General features: G+C 53.1%; 1 protein-coding gene across 3 annotated transcripts in view; it reads left to right on the forward strand.

Annotated features, from left to right (window-relative positions):
• Positions 1–23,322, forward strand: part of EEFSEC (eukaryotic elongation factor, selenocysteine-tRNA specific) — a 250,387-nt gene that overhangs the window by 180,446 nt on the left and 46,619 nt on the right. For 2 of the 3 annotated variants that reach the window (XM_058725798.1, XM_058725797.1), the window contains 2 exons: positions 4,192–4,848; positions 22,389–22,545. In XM_058725798.1, the coding sequence (XP_058581781.1) occupies positions 4,192–4,848; positions 22,389–22,545 (814 nt within the window). The remainder of the gene's footprint in view (positions 1–4,191; positions 4,849–22,388; positions 22,546–23,322) is intronic. The other variant, XM_058725799.1, reaches the window with a different exon arrangement.

A 23,322-nucleotide genomic window follows, 5' to 3' on the forward strand; every position in this document is an offset into this window, starting at 1 on the left:
GGAAGGATTACATCCCCCAGCTATTCTCTCTCATAACACCTCTCCATGGTTTTGTAATTCTGAATTTATTAATTGATGATTTTATTAACGTCTCCCCCGCCCCCAACGGTAGACTCCAGAGTCCATTCTGCTCACCCCGTATCATTCCAGGGCCTGGGCCTGCTACATGAGAGAAACTTGATAAATACGTGTTGAGTGAATGCACACACAGTGTGCCACCACTCCCCTTGGATATTAGTAAATATGAGTGAGTTGTTGAATGGATGGATGGAATCCCTCAGAGTTCGCTAGAAAATGAAAGGCCGTTTTTTCCCCCTTCTTGAGTTGACAAAACTACTTTCCCGTGTTTTTTGATGTCCTAGATGGGATCTTACATTCTTAAAGGATACCCTGTAAACATGGGCTTGGCGATAGGTCCGTGTGGGCGATGCTGTCTGCGTGCACCCAGGAGAGCCCACGGTAGTGCCATGCCACCCTGTCCCCAGCTTTATCGGTTTCACAGTTTCCTGTCTGGGCCCTTGAAATCTTGATTTGCACAGTTATTTGTCTTTCTGCTGTTCCCGGTGCTCTCTTAAGGCATTCTTTATCATTTTGGTTCTAAGAACACAAGCCCCGTTGAAAAGAGAACATGCCTGTGACAAAGCCTGCTTACAGATGGGCTTGATGGTGGGGGTGGAGGCTGGCAGGGTGGCACAAGGCCCTGAGCCCTCTGTCACAGGAAGTGTCATAAACCCAAGGATCCCGCTCAGGCCCCGGCCAGTCTGGAGTCTCAGCTCCGTGCTTTGCCAGGTGTGTTTTTGCCACGGGGGCATTTCTCTTCCAGAATCAGATGCAGCTGTTCTCTTCCGATGGGCTGGGTGTGTAACTGGGTCTGCCATAAGCAGCATTTTCAGCCACCCTCTGTGCTAGGCACTGAGGATGCCGCAGTAGGAACATGGCCCCTGGCTTCAGGATTTAAAAGGCAAAAAAAATGTGACAGGCAAAAATGAAGAAATCTGGCTGTGCCAGATGTTGGAGAAGACCTATATCCATCGAGAGTCTCCAGCCTGTGGTGGAAGTGTACATTGATACTTTATTTATCTAGGAGACACGAGCAGTCGCCCCTGACCCAGCAGTGCTGGTCCAGGGCCCGTGTCTTCCAGAACCCCTCCTAGCACTGTGCACCAGGCAGGATTCCTGTGTGAGAGGGCATTCACTGCATCCTCTTCCCGCAAAACCCTGGAAACGACCCATGTGCGCACCAATAGGAGAGTGAATGGGGGTCGGTGCGTGCCTTGTGCCAGACGGCATCAGCGACAAATGAACTGCAGGTGTAGGCAGCACGGACGCGAACTCCGAAGTTCAAAAACTCAGAAAACAAAGCAAAGTATTGATTAGGCATATGTACTACATATGTAGTGAGTCTCTGCTCAATCATGTACACACACATATATATATAAAGAAAGGAATGCCACACACCAAATTCAAGAGAATGGTTGCCTCCAGCTGGTGGGCAAGGCAGGAGAGCTAGGTGGGGGAGGAGCACAGAAGGAGATGGAACTTACTGGTAATGTTGTAGTTCTCAGAGTGCACGATGGGGCCACGGGTATTTACTATATTGTCATTTAAGTCAGTAGATACACAGAGTCACAGACTGGCAGAGCCATGAGGCAGCAATGACAGCTCAGTGCATCTGGTTCAGAGCAACCCAGGGAGAATAGCCAGTTCAATCTGGAGCAGGCAGGGATGCCATGCCAGGAGGTACCCTGAGAGCCAGAGTTTCGGGATGAATGGGAATTTCAGGTGGAGGAAGTCCCGGGGAGAAGGAGCCTCACGGGCAAAACGCAGAGGCATACAGGGCCCTGCGTTCTGTATGTAGGGAATGGGGTTCTGTACGTCGGGAATTGCTCAAGCTTGCCCTGGTTGGGGCTTGAGGTGCTGGAAGAATATGGGGCAGGAAGAGAGCTGCCGAGGCCAGCCGCGTTGCGGGAGGCTCCAGGGAAGGCCATGCGGGAAAGCCAGGCAAGCCGAAGTCCTTGGTGGGGTAGCACAGGGGGTGTCAGGAGGTGCAGGAGCCCCTATCCACCCTGAGCAGCTCACCTGATGGGGGGCGGCAGCCAGGGGGCCGATCCTCCCGTAGAATTTCAGTTGACCAAAGGATCGTCCTGCTCACCACAGCTACGCCCAAGAGGTTTGAAAGCAGTGGTGCAGAGCAGGGGAGCCCGTATAGAGGTTGGTGCCAAAGAATTGCATCATCCAACATGTGTTTGAGAAAGGCGGCCTGGAGAAGGGAGTCGGGTGGGGTGGGGGCCAGAGGACAGCTCACCAGGCGGCCACGGGCCTCAGGGGAAGAGTTGCGATTCGGGGCCTGCCTCTCTGGGCAGACGCTTAGTGTAAGATAATATTCTCCAGTTCCTCTGAGATGCATTCCTGAAAATCTTAGTTTCCCGTCGCCCTTGTAGACCATTTTAGAGGTGTTTTATGTTTCTCTTTGATTGATCTTGGCTGTGGCTTTTGACACCGCACTTCTCACTTTCTCTGCTCCCTGACCTCGTGGTTAGGTAGTTAATGATCTTTAAACAAACACTTGAGTATTATGGCTCTCCAGGAAAGGGCCTGGCCTCCTGCGCCCGGTATCAGCTCAGCATTCTCCCTTTATCCAGGGAAAAAGAGAGTGTTCCACATACCCAGGCTTTGTAGATGGGGATGCTTGAGACCTAAAGGCCAGTGTCTTTAATTTAACAAGTTTTGATGGCAGGTTTTCTGAAATCTATTACCCATCTTTTTGCTGCACTAAGCAGAAATCTGTGAATGTGATTTCATCTCCTCTCTGACAGTGGCTCTTAGTAGGAATGTCTATTGATTTCATGAACGTTTATTAGAGCCTCTCCTATGTCTGTTCCTGATTTACAAACTGTGGGTGCAGAGATCTGCCCAGTGTAGTAGTTAGTGTGATGGTTTCCAAACAGAGATAAGATCAGGTTACTCCTTTGCCTAAACTCCTCGGTGACTTCCGGCCTGCCCGGCCTCCCCTCCCTGTCCTCCCTGCCCTCCCTGCTACAGCCCTCCTGCCTCTTTGTTTATTTCTCAGACTCACGGAACCCCTGTCCCAGCCTGTACATTCATCAGCTCCTCTGTGCAGAACTATCTTTTCCTGGACCTTCACACAATTTCTTATAATCAGGTGATAGCTCAGACATCATCTGTACAGAAGTCTTCCCTGACCACCACTCCGAAAAGCCAGACCTTTCCCCAACCCTGGGCCTTCTCTAGATGTTATATATGAACACATATTATACATAATGTGGCGTACTATATGTAATATGTATAGTATAGTATTATATATACCATATATATTTAATATGGTATACTACATGTACTATATTATATGCCATATGCTATGTATAATATAGTATGCTATATAATGTACATATGTAATTATGTTATACACATATGTAATTATTGTTATATTTACACATAAGATTTGTATGTTAATTCTGTTAATATAGACTTAGTTCATTTGATGTGTTTATAGTTTGGTTGTTGTTTCTCACTCTATTCATACCCCTAGAACGGTCTCTGGCACACTGCGGTCCCCCAGGGACTGTGTGTCCAGGGAGTGAGGAGTGGCCTGCCCTGGAGAAGCCCACAGGCTAGCAGGCAGGCTGGCGCAGAGTGGGCCCTGACTGCAGAGAAGTCTGTGTATGACTCAGAGGGGCTGGGGTAGCACCGGAGAGGGATAGATCCTGCCCGCTGGGGGTCAGGGCAGACTTTCCAGAGCAGTGGTGTTTGGCCCAGGTTTTCAAGGATAGGTGGTCATGGCTTGGCAGGCTGAGGACCTGGGGGGAGGGGGGGCGTTCTGCATGCGGTGGTGAGCCTGTACAGAGGGCTCAAGGCAAGAAAGTGCTGGAATGGAGCCTGGGGCAGAGCGGGGACTCAAACGACGGAGGGAGCTACAGTAGCACAGGACTTGGCTGCTGTGCCTACCCCCCACATGCTGGACTAGTGTGCTGTGTGGACCCGGGCCCCATGTTTGCAGGGTGGAGCTTGCTGCGGCCAAGGGGAATCTGACCGCCCCAGTGCTCCCCTAGGCTGGCATGCCAGGTGCCAGGTGAGTGTTGGCAGCTCTGGGACAGGGACTTCTCCAGCTGGAGCCCCTCCCTCTTGCCTCAAGGCTCTTTGTTTCATGAGCTTTCTCTTTTGCTACACCAGGTGGTGAAGAAGGTGAAGTCCATGCAGATGTTTCACATGCCTGTCTCGTCAGCTATGCAGGGAGACCGACTGGGCATCTGTGTCACCCAGTTTGACCCCAAGCTGCTGGAGCGTGGCCTGGTGTGTGCCCCCGAGTCCCTGCACACTGTCCATGCAGCCCTCATCTCTGTGGAGAAGATCCCGTACTTCCGGGGGCCCCTGCAGACCAAGGCCAAGTTCCACATCACAGTGGGCCATGAGACGGTGATGGGCCGCTTGATGTTCTTCAGCCCTGCCCCTGATAGCTTTGACCATGAGCCTGTGCTAGACTCCTTCGACTTCTCTCGAGAATACCTCTTCCAGGAGCAGTACCTAAGCAAGGATTTGGCACCAGAGGTGACAGACAGTGGCGAGGCTGACAAGAAGACGGGCCAGGCCACGGGAAGCCACTGTCCTCGGCAGCAGTGGGCCCTCGTGGAGTTTGAGAAGCCTGTCACCTGTCCTCGGCTGTGCCTGGTGATCGGCTCAAGGCTAGATGCAGACATTCATGCCAACACGTGCCGGCTGGCTTTCCACGGCATCTTGCTCCACGGGCTGGAGGACAAGGACTATGCCGAGAGTTTCTTGCCCAGGCTGAAAGTATATAAGCTCAAGCACAAGCATGGCCTCGTGGAGCGGGTAAGTAGTCCGTCTGCCCATCACCCTTCCTTGTCAGGCTCAGATGGCCAGGATGGGCATGGTTGGGGTCCGTAATGAGAAGCAGGAAGATCTTAGCGGCCTTCTGGTCCCAACTTCTGAGGTTTTTGAACAAGGAAGCTGAGGCCCCGTGTGGTCAAGTGGCCTGGGTTCTCTCTGCCCGTGGTCATAGAGCCGGGGCCTGAACTCAGGTCGGCAAGCTCCACCTCACCTGCCCCCAACCAGCCACCCCTACCCTCTGCTTTGGCAGAGGAGGGCAGGGCAGCCCTGGCCCTCACTCAGTCCGGGTCCAGACAGCAGCACTTCAGCTGGGCCAGAAGCCAGTGTATCAGTGGCCTCCCTGAACTTCAGATAGGGCGCTGGGCCCTGCCCCTGACAGCCTGATGACCAGGCCCTGGCTCTCGTGGCCTCAGTGGGGGCTGAGCCTCCATCAGGCAGAGTGGCTGCTGGGTCTGCCCCAAGCCAATCGTATCAAAGGAGAGAGCACAGCTGGTCAGTGCAGGGCAGGCCTGGCCAAGCATGTCCTCAGCCTGTGGGGTTGGGGAAGGGGGGTGCCAGAGGGCAAGAGGTGGAAAGGTACAGGAAGGTGACATGGCAGGAGGCCCCGGGCTGCTGGCTTCCTGGGGTCCCTGTCACCATCACTAGAGGCAGGTCTTTAGATGTAGGTGAACCAGTATGGTTCCCAGACCTTTCATGAGGGTGGCCTAGAGCCTGAAAGGGTTCAGAAATCCTCGGATTACCTCCTGTCAGGTGGGCCCTGCCCACCCACTTTGTCTGTCCCTGCAGGTCTCACTGGGAATCCCTGCCTCCTGGGCCTTGAAGACATGGGTGAAGAATGTCTAAACCTTGCTCCCTGGATGTGCGCCCCTGTGGGGCAGGGGTGGCTGTGGGTGGTCCTGGGACTTGTCTCTGAGTCAGGTGAGCGCGGTGGTGATAAGACCCCAGTGTTGGGGACTTAGGCTCCAGTGGGGTCTACCCTGAGGCTCTCAGCAGGCCTGCAGTTCTATTTCTTAGCAAGATGAGGGTCACCCCTCCTGGTGCAGCCCTGCCCGCGTCACCTTAGGCTCCAGCATGGTGTCTGATCCTTACCAAGCCGGCACTCAGGAGAAAGTGTCAGGGCCTTGGGCACCAGACAGTGTTGGGGTTCCATTGCCACCTGTCTCTTTCCCTTCTTTCGGATCCCCAGATCTTCCAGATCTCTTTCTCCTCTGGCACTCTCTGTCACAGTGGAAACCCCCACTCCCCTCCTCCCTGTCTTGGGTTTCTTCCTGGTGGTCAGGCCCTGTATCTAGACCTGCCCTCTGACCTCAGCCCCTTCTTCTCCTTCCTGTATCGAGACCTGCCCTCTGATGAGGGAATCAGTAGAAGCTTCTTACTTACCTGCTCATATCGGTCTGAAACTCGGGATCCTCAGCTTTGTTAACTCAGGGCTCCCACTTCAAGGCCAGCCTTGCCCACTCTGCCAGGCAGGTGTGGTCACCCTGCATTGCTGCCCTGTGTGGGTCTGGGAGCTGGAGCCGTGTTGCATCCCCCTCTCTGGACAGTGCCTGTCCCTCTGTGGATGTTGGTTTCCTCATCTGTACAGTGGCAGCTTGAACTCCAGGGCCACCAGGAGGGGTCAAGGACCAACCGTGGGGCCACTCAAGGGCTCCATCAGCCCTGGGCCAGCCCTGCGATGCTGATTGAAGACAAAGGTGATAAAGTGCACGTCGCTCGTTTGTCTAGCTTTGTTTATTAGCAGTATTATGAAGTGTAATTATTCTCTGGGGAAGTATCTGTCATGGAGTAATGCCCCACTTGGCGAGCTCACAGGTCTAATTGCCCACAGAGGCCCATTGGTGGGGGAGGAGCCGTTTCTTCCTTTGAGAATGAGGCGTGTGGGCTTGGACATATTATCAAATGACTCTTGCCTCCTAAGGGCAGTGGGGAGGACCCAGGAGGCGAGTTGACCCAGGCCCTGCCACCAACCTGGGGCATCCCTGGGGCCACCAACCCTTTCCTGCTCAATCCATGGAGGCCAGAAGTGAAGGCACAAGAGCCCTAGACTTGCAGTCAGCAGATCCCACAAAGATACCCTAAGTGGAAAGGCTCCCTCCAACCAGGGCTGGCTTCAGGTGGGGCTGTAGATGTGTGTGGAGGGGTCCTGAGACCAGGCTCCTGCAAGGAAGTAAGGGAACAGGCACCCAGGTTCCCCCTACCAGCCCCTTAAGGCTCTGGCTGAGTGGACACCTGTCCTGATGCTGGGGACCTCTGTGCCGCAGGTTCCCTTCTGGGCGCAGGAATACACCCGCCCCCTGCTTCCCTCCACATTATCCCTTCTCTATTTATGCAGCACCTATTGTGTGCCATTACTGGCTGCATACATTATTTTAAATCCTTATAAAAATCCAAGGAGGAAGTTATTACTTTTCCTATATGTACTTTTTCAAAAAAGTATTAAATAGATCACTTTCTTCCTCCTAAAATTATATGTAACTAATTGAGAAAAGTAATATGTGCGCACGATGAAACATAATTCAAACAAAACAAAAAGTTAATCGGAAAAACATTTTCTTCCTACTCTGAATTCAGGCCACCAGGGTGCCTCTACAAAGGCAGTCGCACTAGAAGCTAGCTCAAGAGAGGTGAAGTGACCTGCCCAAGGTCACAGGATGGTAAAGTCAGGATTGGATCCCAGCCCTTACCGGCCTCCACGTCCTTACCTTTCCAGCATGTCAGGTCGATTCTTGTCCAGTGAGTTGAGAGGCTTGGGTGCTCTTAAGAAACTGGAGCCTCCTTGGTGAGAGACTTTCCTTCCTTGTAAGGTTGGTAAGGCATTGACCTTGGGAGTCACACGGACTGTGCTCAAACCCTGGCTATGCCACGTAACCACTGTATGCCTTGTGCAGCCATTTTCTTTTACCATCCTCACTCATTTGTGGAGCAAGCAGTTTTCCTCGCAGGGTCATTTTGAAAGAGCCACAATAGTGTGTGGCTTCATATGCGAGAGTTGAGTCCAGCTCAGGGGAAGGAGGAATATTTCCTCGTGTAGCTAACCAGCAGGCCTGGTTTATTCCAAGAGGCGACCCTGTTTGCTTTGAGCAGGACTCAGAGTGTACAGAGATTTTCAGATAGCTTGGCTGGCCACAGCCTTTGCCTTGCAGCAGACCCGTCAGATGTGCAGGCCTGGGCTTCAGTCCCAGCCTGACCACCTCCTAGTGTGGAAACATGGGCTGGTCATGAGACTTCCCTGTGTCGGGAGAATTTCACAACACTGCACCATGGGGTGAGATGTAGGTGAGCTGGGGGAGTGCATGAAGGTTCCGAGATCAGTGCTTGGCTCCTACTCTGTGTTTGCTGTTTTATTGTTATTAGTTTAGCCCTTAAAGTCCCAGAATGATATTCTAATCCTTTCCCCAGGACTTCTGTTCCTCTCTGAAGCACAGAGACCTCCCTCCCTCCGCCGCCCCGGTCCCTGTCAGGAGGCAGCCAGGACTGCTGGAAGTGGCATGTTTGGGGAGGAAACTAAGAGCCAAGCTGGCTGCTGGATGTGGTTGACAAGGGCAGGGAGTACCCAGTGCTGATCTTTTCCCAGCTGTGCTTGCCTGCCTCTGAAGAATTCCTAGACACATCACAGCTATCACCCATCCCTAGGCATATCTCCGTTCAAAGACATCTCCAGGAGGCCAAGCCATCTTGAAAAGATTAAATCCAGTCTCCTGGGCAGGTTCTTCACCACCGTGGTGAACCAATTCCCAGCCCTTGCTCCATGATGCTGGGCAAACTCATTGTGTCTACTCTGCAAAACCCAATCAGCTTTCTGGGAGCTCGACTTGGGCCTCTGAGACCTCCTCCGTTTACAACCAAGGAAGGTCCAGCCCTCTATAGATGTGTGTTGAATAAACGTTTTCCACCTGGACAGACTTAAGGCATACAGTCTGGGCTCATTGCCTAAAACACGCTCTTCATTCATATATTCGGATGTTTCCTCAGCTCCTGCGTATGCCGCGCACTGCGGGTACAGCAAGACAGAGTCCTTGTTCTCATGGGAGAGACTTGACAAGGAACAGTACCTTAGATGCCTTCAGGTAGTAGTAAGTTCTAGAAAGAAAGTGACAGAGTGAAGTAAATACACAATGCTGCGGACAGTGCATGGCCCATACAGGGGCCAGCCGTCTGCCCTCCCCAGGTTTTCTCTTCCTTCTGTGCTCTGCTTCACTTGCTCACATCGAAGGATGGGTCAGGCTCCCTTGTAGATGTGGCCGCACTCATTGCTGTTGTTTTGAGTGTCTGTGGCCTGTAGGACACAACCAAGCAACTGGTCTTGCCCCAAATCTAATCATCTTCAATAAGCTTGTTTTCTCTGGATACTTTTTTTTAGTTGCTGCAATCAAACACAATTTAATTAACTTACCACCAGTAAATGGCTTTCCTTTGCTTGGCTAACAAATGAGCCACTTGGAAATTTACTTTGATTAGAGTTTTATATCCTCTCTCTCTCTGTCTCTCTGTCTCTGTCTCTGTCTCTCTCTCTCTCTCTCTGTTGCTGTTTCGTGAAGAAATTCTGCCGTGATGAGATGTACTGCTTGAAATCATCTCATTTTCTTTTTCTGTGAGCTGGGAATATTCTGATGTCAGTGTATGCTGTATTTTATTAACACAGCCAGTAACAAACACAGAGCTTTGCCATGTGATTCGAGAAAATAATAATCCACACCTCACTGAGCATTGTTGAAAGTGTGACATTTGAAGTCCACTTGTCCTGTTTTGACATGGCGCCTATGCACTGGTTAATAAAAATGAATAAATAAAACATGTAGCCAGGTGAGACGCTGTGGAGCCATCCCAAAGTTCCTGCACCCAGCAGCTCCTAGGCTTCTGTCACAACTGCTCAACTCTGCCACTGTGGCACAAAAGCAGCTGGACCAAGGTAGGAACAAGTAGGTGTGGTGAGAGGCCAGTAAAAGTTTATTTAGGGACACTGAAATTTACTTCTTATAGTTTTCATATGTCATGAAATGTTCTTATTTTGATGTTTTTCAATCCATTAGAAAACAGAAAAAACATTCTTAGCTTGAAGACCGTACAAAAACAGATACTGGGCAGAATTTGGGCCTCTAGCTATCTGTTCACACTTGGTCTAAATGGTAAATATGACTCTTGAAACAGATTGAGCATCCTGCAAGGAAAATCTAATCACCATCTACAACCACAAGTACTCTACTCTCTCTGCATTCCTCAGGAATTAGGTCCTAGGAAGGGAGTTCAGGTTACTAGAAACACTCCAGAGGTCTCACCTGAAGGGGAGAGGAAGGGAAGTGAAGGTGTTCTAAAGGCCTAGCCTTTCTCAGGGGAGGGCTTGGGGAAAGGAATTAGAGTATATGGTGGTGAGGGAGATGCTTAGTATCCTGTTTTCAGGTAAAAGTATAGAAATATGTATAAGATTATAAGCACAGAGAAAGGGGAAGAAGCTATGAATGGACCAGGAAAGTGTAGCACTTCCACACACACAAAGGAAAATCTGAAATGAATTTGACTAAACCAACAAAAATGAAGGAAACAAAAACATTGTTCATAAATAATGACAAAAACAGGAGGAATAAGAGTGTTAGTCATTACACTAAACGTGAATGGCCAAATTCTCCTCTGTAGTACAGAGTGTGATAGATTGGATTAAAACACAAAACCCAGTAATATGCTATTTATAGGAAACATGCAATGGTAAACAAAGGTTAGGAATAAGAGGACGGATAGAGAAATGTCAGGAGACTGTGAACAAAAAGAAAGTATGAGTGGTAATGCTAATTTCAGACAAGCTAGAATTTAAGACAAAAATACTTACCAAGATAAAGAGAGATACCATGTAATGATAAAGGCATGTTTACAAACTTGCACCTGCCAAACATATAAAAACAAAATCTGTTAGAAATTCAAGGAGAACTTGGTTAAAAAAAAAAAAAAAAAGAGTGATAATTATAGTGGGGCACATTAGAATGCAGGTTCCAGAATTGGACAGGCCCGCTAAACAACAGGTAAAGAAGGACACAGAGGTGTAACACAATTCCTACACTTGATTTCTAAATAGATAAAAACCCTTATGTCTCTCAGACAGAGAAAATACCCTTTCTCCTTTTTTCTGTGGAACATTTACAAAACTGGGCATTCAGCAACAGTCATTCAAAAAATATTTGTGGAACACTTACCCTGTGCTGTTTTCAGGGCTGGGGGTATAACGGTAAATAAGAGCCAAATCCCTGTGCTTGTGGGCCTTAGATTCTAGTTGTACCTGTGGCCACAGAGAAAACGGTAGTAGATTTTCAAAAGTAGAAATCATGAACCATTAAAAGTAGAAATGAAGAATGGATATAGATACATAGATATATGTTGTGTGTGTGTGCTCATTTGTTTATTCTTTCATACATTTGCTGCTTGGAAATTGGCAAGCAGTAGGTTGCTGTTCATTTGGTTAAGGCTGTTTCCCATACTGTTCTACAATGTAGAATCCCTTAGTAATCACTTTGTTCTTTTTCAGGTTTTTTTGGTTTTTGGTTTTTGGGTGTGTGTGTGTGTGTGTGTGTGTTTGTTTTTTGTTTTGTTTTGGGGTTTTTTTGGTCCCTCGATTACATCGCAAAGAAAGTCCTAGATTCCTTTGAAGGTGACTTTAACACCCATCTCTTACATGCTGATCTGCTTTTTGAACAAGCAGAAAACAGGGCCAAGATAGATCCTTCCAGTATCAACAGTCTGTGACTAGGATCCAATTCATTTTTTTAATTGTATTTACTTTACCATCAGGTTCCTATTTATGGCGACTCTCATTTTCTCTCTAGGGTACCATGTGAAGTTTCTCTTTTAAGCGTCGGTATTTTTTTTTTTTTTTTTAAATTTTTTTTTCAACGTTATTTATTTATTTTTGGGACAGAGAGAGACAGAGCATGAACGGGGGAGGGGCAGAGAGAGAGGGAGACACAGAATCAGAAACAGGCTCCAGGCTCCGAGCCATCGGCCCAGAGCCGGACGCGGGGCTCGAACTCACGGACCGCGAGATCGTGACCTGGCTGAAGTCGGACGCTTAACCGACTGCGCCACCCAGGCGCCCCAAGCGTCGGTATTTAAAGAAAACGGTTAGGTAAAGAATCTTTCTTTGCAGTTGTGCGAAGATCTGGTGAAAGTAAAGGGTGGTGTTTCTAAGCTGGGATGGAGCTCCTGGGCCATGCTCCAGAGGTCCCTGTATCCCAGCCACGTGTGGATTTAAACCAGCTGCTCCTCTCTTAGTGAGCCAGGCTGAGTGTCACAGGCAACATGGCCTTTGTATGGAGGAGACATGTGCCTGGTCAGAGGGCCTACAGAGGGCCGCAGGAAGCAGGAGAGGGGCAAGGACTCTGCTAAGGTGGGAGGAGGTGGTCTTGTACGGGAAAAGTACAAAGAGTTAATGACCTTTGAGCTGTACCTTGTGACCGGTCAGACTGGGAGGTGGAGGTCCCAGAGCCAGGCACTGTTTCTGCAGAGGCACGGAAACAGGGCCCTCTGGCCCAGGGTGCCTGGCAGCTGGAGGACAGAAGGCAGCTCCAAGGTGATGTGGACCAACCACCAAAGCCACCAGCAGGTTGGGGCCTGGGGGAGGCTGAGGCTTCATTCAGATTGTGCTGGAGAAATCCTTTGAGTGGGGCCAGCCAGGGCAGCCTACAGACAGGTGTCCACATGAGGTCCCCAACCTTGTCCCCTGTCACCTAGCCTGCATTCCCAGATCCTGGGCACCCCAGGTTGAGTCGAGTAGTCTGGCCTGACGGAAGCCACTTACTCTCTGGGGCCCTGTTTCCTCATTTGTAACAATTGCATGGGAAAAGGTGGGGCCACCGAGGGCTCAGTGCCGAGGACGCGGAGTGCTGTGCACTTGGCCTGCCCTGCCATGGTCCACTTCACACCTCCGACTGCTGCCGCACCCCAGGGGCCCTCTTCTCCTCCCTCTCTGCCCTAGCAGCCTGTGCACCTCCGCCCACATCACTCTCTGAGAAACTAAGGTGGTCCTGCCACTGCCTACTCAGAAATCTCTTTGGGCCCACCTTACACCTTAGCTGCCCCGGCTGGGATCCCAGGATGTGGCAGGTCGGGGAAGCAGCCACACAGGACCGAGAGGGTGCCTCCTTGAGACCAGGACTAGAGGAGAGGAGGGAGGAGAACCAAGTATGGCAATGTCTGCGGGCTGAGGCCTTGAGGGCCCAGGGACCTCGGGCTCCAGCCAAGGCCCCAGGGGATGCTGAACGGCCCTGAGTGGGTGTGAAACTTTGGGGGAGTCTCTTCCCCTCATCACCCTTCCTGGAAAAATAGGGGCTATCCTCCCTACTCCATGGGCTGGTGGAAGGCGGGGAGACGAGTACATATAAAATGCCGAGTGCTGTTCATGGCACACTAGGCCATCGTTAAGCAGTGGCTCTCCTTGTTGCTATTTGGACTTTCCTCAGGCACAGATGCCTGGGTTCCCAACTCGGGTGGTGGCGAGATGCTGATACCCGCACCTTTTCTGTGGTGGGATCAGGCCATGCATGCCGACTACCCTGGCTCTGGCACCCTGGCGCTGGATGGGGAAGGCCTTAGGGCTGGGCCAAGGAGCCTGCGGCATCAGCCCAACCAAGTGTAAACACACAGACGCCACCAGGGGCACTGGCTGGCTTTGAAGTCTAAAGTGCTGCTGCCTCCTGGCTCTTGGCTCACCCCACGGTACTGCTGATGGCTTGTTCAATGTGCCCAGGGCACTGGAGAGTGTGCTGGCTGGGGTGCCGGCCAGCCCAGGCTCCCTGCAGTCCTTCTTGACCCGCCCTCGGAGGAAGCGGTGCTGTGATCCACCTGGTCCCTTGGCCCACTCTGCTAACCCTTGCTCCCCTGGGCCCCTGTCCAGCAGGCTGAAGACTGTATTGGCTCCCAGGCCACTCAAGAGAACAGAGGTTCCCCCCTGAACCAGAGGTCAGGAGGGCTCTTTCCTCAGGGAGAAGATCAGATAGTGAAGATCAGCCCTAGTTGTTCTGGCCTTGGCCCTGGCCCAAGCCCTTGGCCTCTCTCCTCCCTTCCAAATGGCAGCATCTGATAGTAGAGAATCTTGCTGGGCTGTTGAGGTGCCTGTGAGCCTCCTCAGATTGAAGATTGCTTTTTTGCTTGAATATAGACACAGGGTCAAGGCAGCTCGACACAGTGGAAAGAGCTGGCACTGGCCTGGCTCAGCTTGGCCATAGACAGGACATTCTCTCCCCACCCCACCCCCGGAACCTGTCTCTTAGGTGAGGAAGCTGTGGTGGAGTTGATGAGGTCACGTGTGCTAAGGGCCAAGGGGGGGGCCTGGCACGAAGCAAGTGCTCACTAAAATGTGCGTCTCCTTTTTCCTCCATGAAAATACGGCTGCCTTTAGGAGTGGTGCCTTTGTACCTCCCTATGAGCTGTGGACAGCTTTACCTGCATCAGTGCCTGGGTGATGGAGGACAGAAACAGAGAGGGAGGCTCAGTGGGGGTACAGGGAAGTGGGTGGCAGGGCTTCTACAGATGAGCCAGTGCTCTGCCCAGTGGTGGGCAGGCCCTAGTTCTGAGGAAGCCAGCCCCGCTGGCCCAAGAGGTGGGGCAGAGGCGGGCAGATTCCTCCTTGGGTGGAAGCCCTGGGGGCGCCTGCCCTGGGCCTCCTCACTGGGCCTCTGCAAATCACTTGACAAAAGGAGATGAATTGAAGGCTGCTTTGCTTTCCTGGGTTTGCACCAGGGGACTGCAGTGAGGTTGGTTGTCGCTCACACAATCTTTCAGTCAGAAATCTTGCCTCTTCTCACAACAACTTTGGAGGCAGATAGGTTCACCCTGTTTTCAAAGGGGAGGACACTTAAGGCTCAGAGGAGTGATGTGGTCTGCCCAGGGTCCCACCGTGGCTGGTGGAGGAGTGGCCCTACCCTGGGGGCCACTCCAGGGCCCCCATCTCCCCACCATAGCAGGCCATGGCCCTGTACTGGGGAGGAAGAAAAGGCATCTTTTGGGCGAGATGTTTCTTACGCCAAGTAAGGATGGGTGTACCAGAATAGCATCGTCATCTCAGGGACGCTTGGGGAAGTTGTCGATCCTGGTGGCTGTCAAGTGCCCTGGGAGAATTACCAGCCCATATGAGGGCTGCATTGGGTATCCAGGCAACTTCTGAGTTCATCCCTTGCAGATCCCTTCCCTGGCTCTTGTCCTCAGCGAGGACCTCATTGTGAGGTGGAGGGTAAGAGGGAGAGAACCAGAGTCCCGAGAGCAGCCCCCGGTTAGATAACTCTCTCTGGATATGTCTTAGTTGTCCTTGCCAACACCAACACCCCTAATCCCCAAAACAGCCCTTTCAGAGGAAGAAACTAAGGGTCAGGGAAGTCCCTTGCCCCAGGTTGTGGGCACAGAGCTGAAAGAAGCAGTCCGGACTCAAACCTTCCCAACCCCTTCTCTTGCCTCAGCCCTCCTCACAGCCAATGGAGCGAGCGACTCGGGTCCCCACTGCACGGCAGGCTGCCCTTCTTTTCTTGGTGCCACTTCTCCAATTTGAATTAGAATAGTCGCTTCGGAACTTGGGCAGTTCCCAAGCCTCATCCTGGGAACTGGGCCCCGAGAGACACACACATGTAATGACATAATTATGTGCACTGGCAGCCAGGTTCCCGCACAGGGGCTGGGGACAGTGGGGACTTGCCTGGCATGTAAGCAAGGGCCTGGGCTTCCATACGCAACCAGTGAGTGCTCTTTGGGAAGTTACCCTCTGATGACTGACGGCTAATAAACAAAGCGAAGTATTCATGCAAACAGTGAAAGTCCCCACTTCGGGCTAGTGTTGTAACCGTGCTGGCCCAGGTTCAGCATTGTTCCCAAGGAGTAAGTCCCACATGCATTGCCTTTGGTTTGACGTCACGATGATTGATTTCAAAATGAAAAGCCTCCAACTGTCCTCTGAAGATTTTTCCCTGCTGGATGTGCGCGTGTCTAATCTCTGAGGTCTTTCTCCTTTAGCTGGAAGAGTCTATAATTTGGAGACGAGCCAACCACTGGGCACACACACATATTTCAAAGACAGACAGGGCCGAGAAAAGGCATGTTCTCTAGCCCCCCTGCCCTTTAACACCCAGGACAAATGATGACCCCTGGTCTTCCAGAAGCTCCCCAGAGATATCGGCCTCACTGCCTCCAGCAGGAAAGGCTATCGTCCCTCTCTCTAACAAGACTTTTCATGAGATTTCTTACAGCAGACATTTGTGAGTCCCCTCTTACCACGTCTACCCCCAGTAATATCTGGAGAGCTTACATTCTGGGGACACAGAGATGCACTTCGGCCAGCTCCTGCCTTCCCCTACCACCCCTCTTCCAATTGGGGCAGCCAGTGCAGTCAAGCTGCTGCTGGGCCAAGACCCTCACACAGGCTTTGTCCCGGCCTGCTCCCAATGCAGCCTTCTGCCTGGGGCTCAGTGGCCAGCAGGGGGCCATGGAAGAGTGCCGTGGTCTGTCAGCAATGTCTGCTCGCATCTGCATGTGGCAGCCAGTGGGGTGGGGAACACAGGCCCCATACCTGCCCCCCCCCCCCCGCCTTCCTGTGTATGGTGCAGTGGGGAGGGTCCTGAGGGAGGAAGACACCCTGCCCAGGGAGCGTGGGGGTGGCAGAGGCCAGGTCAGTGCCGACTCTGTGTAAACCTGCCATAGCTCTCTTACCTCACTTTGTGGATGAGCAGCTAAGGCCCGTAGGGGTTAGGCCACGGGCCAGAGGCTCCAAGACCACAAGACCAGGGCTTTGAGCCCAAGCAAGCTGGCTCCAGAGCCCAGGCTCCGGCCCACTGCACAAGCAGAAGCTCAGCCTTCCCTCTGGAATTGGCCCTTCTGTGCAGAGAGTCAAGAGCCATGTTGGACAATAGCATTTGAGTCTGTTCTTAGCTGTTGCTTCTAGCTGAGCACCTCCTCCTCCCATCTTCCCTCGCCTGGTCCCCATCCCCTTAACCTTCTTTCTTTGTCTCTTCTGGTCTCCAGTGCGCCCGTGCTCCTAAATGTGGCCTGTATTGGAATTCACCAGAAGGGCAACTGGCCTCTTGGCCTCATAACCAAAGCTAGAGGAAAGTTTACCATCCCTTCAGCCTGATTTTATGGATGAGGAGCCTGGAGAGTTCCTGGAGGGTCAGCAGCTTGCCTCACTGGCCTTCAGTACATTCTGGACCTGGCAGCCTCCACCCCGGGTTGGCCCTAGAGCCGACCAGAAGCACCTCACAGCCACGTAGCCCTCCCTCCCAAGGCACTGAGTCCACTGGGCTGGCAGATCTTCCTTTGACAGGTGCTCAGGCCCCACCTCAGTTCCCGCCTGGAGTGGCCAGGCTCCATCTGTCTTTACTCCCTGTCCTTGGGGTCAGCTTCTCTGGTGGCTTGGGGTTTTTAGGAGCTGGGATGGGCAGGGGTGGGGCTACCCTGCTGCCCCAGGATTGAATTTGCTAGCTTGGGCCCAGGCAATCATGGCATGGCTCGGGGGAGCCCAGAGAATGGGGATGCCTGGCCGGGCCCATTCACTGCTGCCAAACGTCCACCTCTTCTGCTCTCATGCCGTGGAGGTGACGGCAGGGAAGGCTGGAAATGTGTGACTTTGGGCCAGTCATTTCATTTTGCTAAATCCCTACGTGGCTTTTTGGAAGAATAACTAATGATGTGGAGGCGTCTCTTCCAGAGCATGGCCAAGGACAGTTTGTGGCTCTCACCTGCTGAGGGTGCTGGGGTCGGGGACAGAGGAGGTGCAGAGGGCTGGATAGTCTGAGGGAGGAGGAGGTTGCTGCCAGCTCCTCTCAATGTCCTGGCAGCTTGTGTCCATAGTGCCAGACTGGGCCATCTTCCAGCTCCTGGAAGGATCCACTCAGGCTGCTGGAAATGATAGTGTGGACCAACGGTGGGGGGGGAGGGGGCGTGGTTTGTCAGCTTTTCTGAGACCACAAGGGGTTCCTGGCAATATGCTGAAGGCCGGCCTCCTCACCCGCACTGCCTGACCCCTACAAGTGGAATTGAAGACACAGAAGTTAGTAGGAGGGACATTACACCTAATCGGTGCTATTATGCCTTCTGGCCAAGCCATAAAACAAGAGAACAGGAATGACCAGGGCCCTGCCTTTGAACTTGAATCCTTTCTAAACTGCCACTCCAGCCCAGGGAGACCACAAGGCAGCAAGCAAGAGGGAGCCCCTCGGGCCCCTCCTCGGAGGGTCAGAAAAAGCCCATTCGCTCCTCACCTTATCCCGGATGCTTAAAAAAATATTGTGGTAATGTAGGTCAGTGAACTGACCGGCACCACACACCGGCAGGATTACAGGGCCCGCCAGCCCGCACGCTGGCCCACTCGGCCAGATGAGAACATAAACAAGAAGTGCCGGGAGCCCTCAGCTTCCCTGGCCCTAGGCTTTTGTTTATGTAGCACTTAAACCAACTTTGGGGTCGTTGCAGTCTGCCATGAAGGCCCCGAAGCTTTTTGAAGTTCCCCTGAAGTTAATAAAATTAGTCTGCCCTCGTTGCGAGGCTTGGGAGGGGGTGGGAGATGGGTCCTCCACTGTGTCTGTGGCATTTAGCTTTTTAAGTTAATATTCTATAACCCAAAGAAAGGAAGAGGCGGGGGAGAAGGCCCAATAAAAAGTCTTGTGAAATGCCTTTTTGCTAATAGGTAGCATGCCTGCCACCCCAGGGCCCTGGTCACCACGAAGCCCCGCCACCAGGCCCGTTGGAGAGCCTGCTGTGCTCCGGTGCGAGGGATGGCCTGTACTGGGGCGGAAGGGGACCTAGGTGCAAGGTGGGGCTGTGGGCTCCCTCTAATGAAACGTACCCCCAGCCGCAAGTCCACTTGAGTGATTTACTTTTGCGCCCAAAGAGCCAAGAGTCCCCTTCTGTCAGCAGTATCTCCCTCCCCACCTGCATATCACGTGCATATTTACTGGGACCTGTCATGGGCCAGGGCCCTGCAGGGCAGAACTCCCAGTCTGTCTCGTGAGGGACACAGACAGGCCAGCTGCCCGTGATGAGACAGAGCGGCCAGGCCTCAGGACAGGAGGTTCCTGCCGTGTGGGGAGGCTGTCTGAAGGAAGGCTTGTCCAAACTGAGCCCGGGAGGACTGGGGGAAGTCTGGGGTGGGTACGGTTGAGGGGAGGGGGGAGGGGTAATAGACATGTTCATTATGTTCATCGGCTCGATCGTGGTAATGTTTTCACGGGTGTATACATATCTCTAAAATTATCAGGTTACATACCTAAAATGTGTACGTGCTTTTATAGATCAGTTATGCGTTGATGAAGTGTTAAAAAATGAAAGACCACAGGCAGGACTGAGCACTGCAGACGTACCAACAACCATAGTTAGGTACGTTTAACATTGACTCAGGCATTCGGGGAGCATATAGCAAGGCTTGTTGATGTGCAGAGAACACAGCTGTGGAGAAGAGAGACATGTTTCTGCTCTCACGGACCTGCGTCCCGCTTGGGAGGAAGAAACAAGTAATGGACCGGGGTACCTGGGTGGCTCCGTCAGTTGCGCGTCCACCTCTTGATTCCGGCTCAGGTCATGATATGGTCGGGATATCGAGGCCCGCGTCAGGTGCTGAGCTGAGCGTGGAGCCTGCTTGGGATTCTCTGTCTCCCTCTCTCTCTGCCCCTCCCCTGCTTGCTCTCTCACTCTCTCTCTCTCTCAAAATAAATAAACGTTAAACAAACAGCAGATAAAGCTATGGCATAATATCAGGGAGTGATCTGTGCTCCGAAGACAAGAGATAGGACCAGGGTTTACAGAGGAGCAAGGGCCAGGGTGCTGGGAGGACACAGGCACGAAAAGCTTGACTGGGGCCCTTGCAGGCACCAGGGCCCTGCCCAGAGACAGGGACACCCTGTAGCCAGTGAGCCGTCCAGAGGCAATGGGATGGAGGAAAGAATGTAATTACCCTCCACAAGGATATACATGAGCCCCTGGAGGCAGGAGCTTGGATTTGCCCTCGGTGACACACCTGGCACATGGTAGGCTCTCAGTAAATATTTGTAGGAAGAAAGGATGAACATTGTTAGGAATTGGGTGTGAATTTTCTGCCTGGATTGCCTGTTGGGGCCCTGTGGTGCCTTTTATAAGGTGGTTCTCTAGGTAGGTTGTAAGCTCCTGGTGCAAGGACTGTGCCTTTTCTCTGACTGTGTCATTTCTCGCCCAGCCATGGGGCCCAGGACAGGTCTTGGGTCTCAGCTGGCCCTGTCTCATGGGCTAGCAAGGGCCTGGGACCCACCCTCCGGCCCAGAGTGCCCCCGGGGCATCCCGGCGGGCGTCTTCAGCACGGGCTCTGCAAAGGCCCGGCATACTTGACTTTGAACTTCCACCGTGCCACTGGCCCTGGTGACTGCAGTTCCCTCAGATCTCGCCTCTGACTGCCCTGAAGTAGGAATGAAAACCCCTTGCAGACAAGGGTGCCCCGGGGCTCAGTGGGGCCCCCTGATGCCTCTGTTACAGGCTGCGGTGCTCTGAGGCACTTTCTTCTAACAACTGGTGGCCTCTGAGTAGTGCAGGCCGAGCTTAGGACAGGAGGTGGCACTGAGCACCTTCAGTCATGGGGCACACGGAACGGCTAGTCCAGAGTCAGTTCGGCTAACCATCCTGGCTGCCGAACATGATAGGTAGCCCTGCCTCCCAGGCCCTGGGCAGGCCGTTCTGGTGGGTGTGGAGGCAGAGTTCCTGGGAGCCGCGAAGCCTGGGAAAGCATTTGGGGCTGCTGACATCCACGCACCCTCGCTCCCCGTGTCCTGCAGCTCCCAGGAGCCACCTCCGTTCAGTTCACCCTCTGGTACCCACAAACGGGGCAGAGCCCATGGCAGGCCCGCCCACGGGAGAGCTCTGCCGGGGCTGAGTCCTGAAGGACGAGGAGGAGTTCATGTGTGGGAATGAGATTTGTGAATTATAAAGGGCTGTGCAAGTGGAAATGATTATTCTTATCGTTATTTGTATCCGATTCATCCATCACCGGGGAGAGGAGGAATTCAAGTACCTTTTATCTGGCGCTATGAATCAAATAGAATAGGATATGTTTTTCTAAAAGGGTTTTAGGGTAAATGGGACAGTTTCTGCCTTTCAAAACAATCCATCTGGGGCCCTTGGCCAAATCTTGGTGTCCTGGGCAGAAGTGAGAGGTTTCTGAGGTTGAGGACAGCCCGGCACACGGGGGTCCCCATGAGTCTCGGCCTCAGGAGGAGAACACGTGGAGGCTGCAGGCCCCACTGCTGGCAGCACTCCAGCCTCCATGCTGCTGCCCGGGCTGACGCCTGCTCAGACTCAACCCTGGTCCCCAGAAGCACCCAAGCCGGTGCACAGGGCCTGGAGAGCAAGAAGAAGCCTCCCCCATTTGCTCTGTGGCACCTGTGTGGGACCCAGCATGCCGGACGCCAGGTCAAGCACGGGCCCTACTCTGAAGTAGCAGCAAATCTCAAGAAGAAGCTCGTTAGCCCGTTTGAGGTCATCTGGGGGAGGGTCTAGTCTTCAACATGCACACACACACATACACATGTCCCTCTTTCTCTCTTTTACACAGAGGCCTGGCACCTTCCTGGCACAGGCCCTGGAAAGGAGCCAGGAAGGGCAGGGGAGGCCACAGGAGGGGAGAGTAACACTTCAGCCTTCCCCGCACTCAGTCCCCTGGGGAGAGGTTCAAGGTGAACACAGCTCTTGCTGAAATCAGGGCTGAACTAGGTCGGCTTTTCATGCACGTGTGTGTCCCTTCTGTGGCCTGGGTCTCCACAAAGAGTGAGGGGGCACAGGCTGGGCAGCACAGGGCCTGGCCACGGCCAGCAGGGAGACAGGGAAGCTGGGGCCTCTCCTGGGGTTGGGGCAAGAGGGCATCACAGAGAAGAGGCGGTGGGGTGTGGTGTAGGTAGATGTGGGCCAGGCCAGGAAGGGGCCCTGAACAGAGTGAGTAAAGCCTTGGCTGAAATGCATATGTGTTTAGCAGGATGGGGTGGCAGAGACCAAGTTCTTGGACACTCCTTGTGGGAGGGGAAACCGGAGAGAGGGTGAGGCAAGTTCTAGAAAACCTTGATGCAGACTCAAGTGTGGATGTCATCCTCTCGACCTGGGGAGTCTGAGCAAGCTTTCATGAGGAGAATGCCGCTAGCCATCATTAGGTTCTTGGAGACAGGCAGGGCACAGTGGCCATGCAGAGGCTGGTATGGGCAGGGAGGTTGTGGGTTCTGAGCTCAGTCTGCCCTGGGAGCTCTGTGACCTGGGACAGATGGCCTAACTCTGCTATGCCTCCAGTTCTACATCTGTGAAGTGGGGAAACAGTGCCTCCCTCCCATTGCTGCCGTGTGCTACGCGTGAGCCACACAAAGCTCTCACGGCCAGCTTGCCGGCAGCCGAAGCTCAGCGGTGGTCAGTGGTGGTGATGAGGGCTGGTTGCCATGTGACTCCAGTGCATTCCTTTGTCGGCGAGACAGATCACCCCAGGGCTGGGTAGGGACAGCGGCAGTCCCAGGCTCCTCCAGCACACACTGATTGTCTCTCCGGGGCCGGGTGTGTGGGGACAGGTGATAGACGACCACAGCGTGATCGGCCGCTCCCTGTTCAAAAAGGAGACCAACATACAGCTCTTCGTGGGCCTCAAGGTGCACCTGTCCACTGGGGAGCTGGGGGTCATCGACAGCGCCTTTGGCCAGAGCGGCAAGTTCAAGATCCACATCCCTGGTGAGTGCAGTCACTTCCTCCCACTGGCAGGCACCATGCAGGCATGGAGAGACGGCAGAGACGGTGCACGGACAGTGCCCCTTGGCTCAGGATGTTCAGCCTGCCTGAGCTGATACAAGGGGCCCAGCCCACTCGGCCTCATGGCCTTTGGTCCCCTGTGGCTGAAGAGCCGGGATGGGTCCTGGAGGGGCTTGGCGTGGAGTTAGCCTCTGGGCAGAGCCAAGGTCAAGGTCTGAGTCTGAGCTCCTGCTCCACTGTTACCATATAGGGGTGACCTTGAATGTATTACCTGGGTTGTCTGTGAAGTATGGTACCAGTACTGGCCTGACAGTTGCTTCGAAGGAAAAGTTGGTGAGAGAGACCACCAGGGGTCTGGAACGCTGCCCCAGTAGCCAGAATGTGAGTTGCCACCTCCTTTTTTGCCCCGTGGAGACCAGTAGGTGCGGAGGCTCTGTGCAACCTGAGTTGGGGCTTGTCCGTGGCGGGATCAACGGTGTGCATTTGCTCTTGGGAATAGAGCCCTTGGATTTCTTTAGTTTGGCCCTCCATCCTATCACTCCTGCGCACACCCGTGTTCTTGAGGTCCCGCTGCACACCAGGCAGGCTGCCACAGTCATGGGAGGGGGTGGGTGGGAATGCACTCAATGACTATTGACTGTGCCTCACAGAAAAATAAAGGAGGGTGAGGGGGAGAATCACTGTGTGTGCCTCTGGACAGGGCAATTAGGGAAGATCTCTCTGAGGCGAGAACAATTGAGTAGGGGCCTGACCAAAGGG

The sequence above is a fragment of the Neofelis nebulosa genome, chromosome 4 (assembly GCF_028018385.1).
Source record: "Neofelis nebulosa isolate mNeoNeb1 chromosome 4, mNeoNeb1.pri, whole genome shotgun sequence".
NCBI lineage: Eukaryota > Metazoa > Chordata > Mammalia > Carnivora > Felidae > Neofelis > Neofelis nebulosa.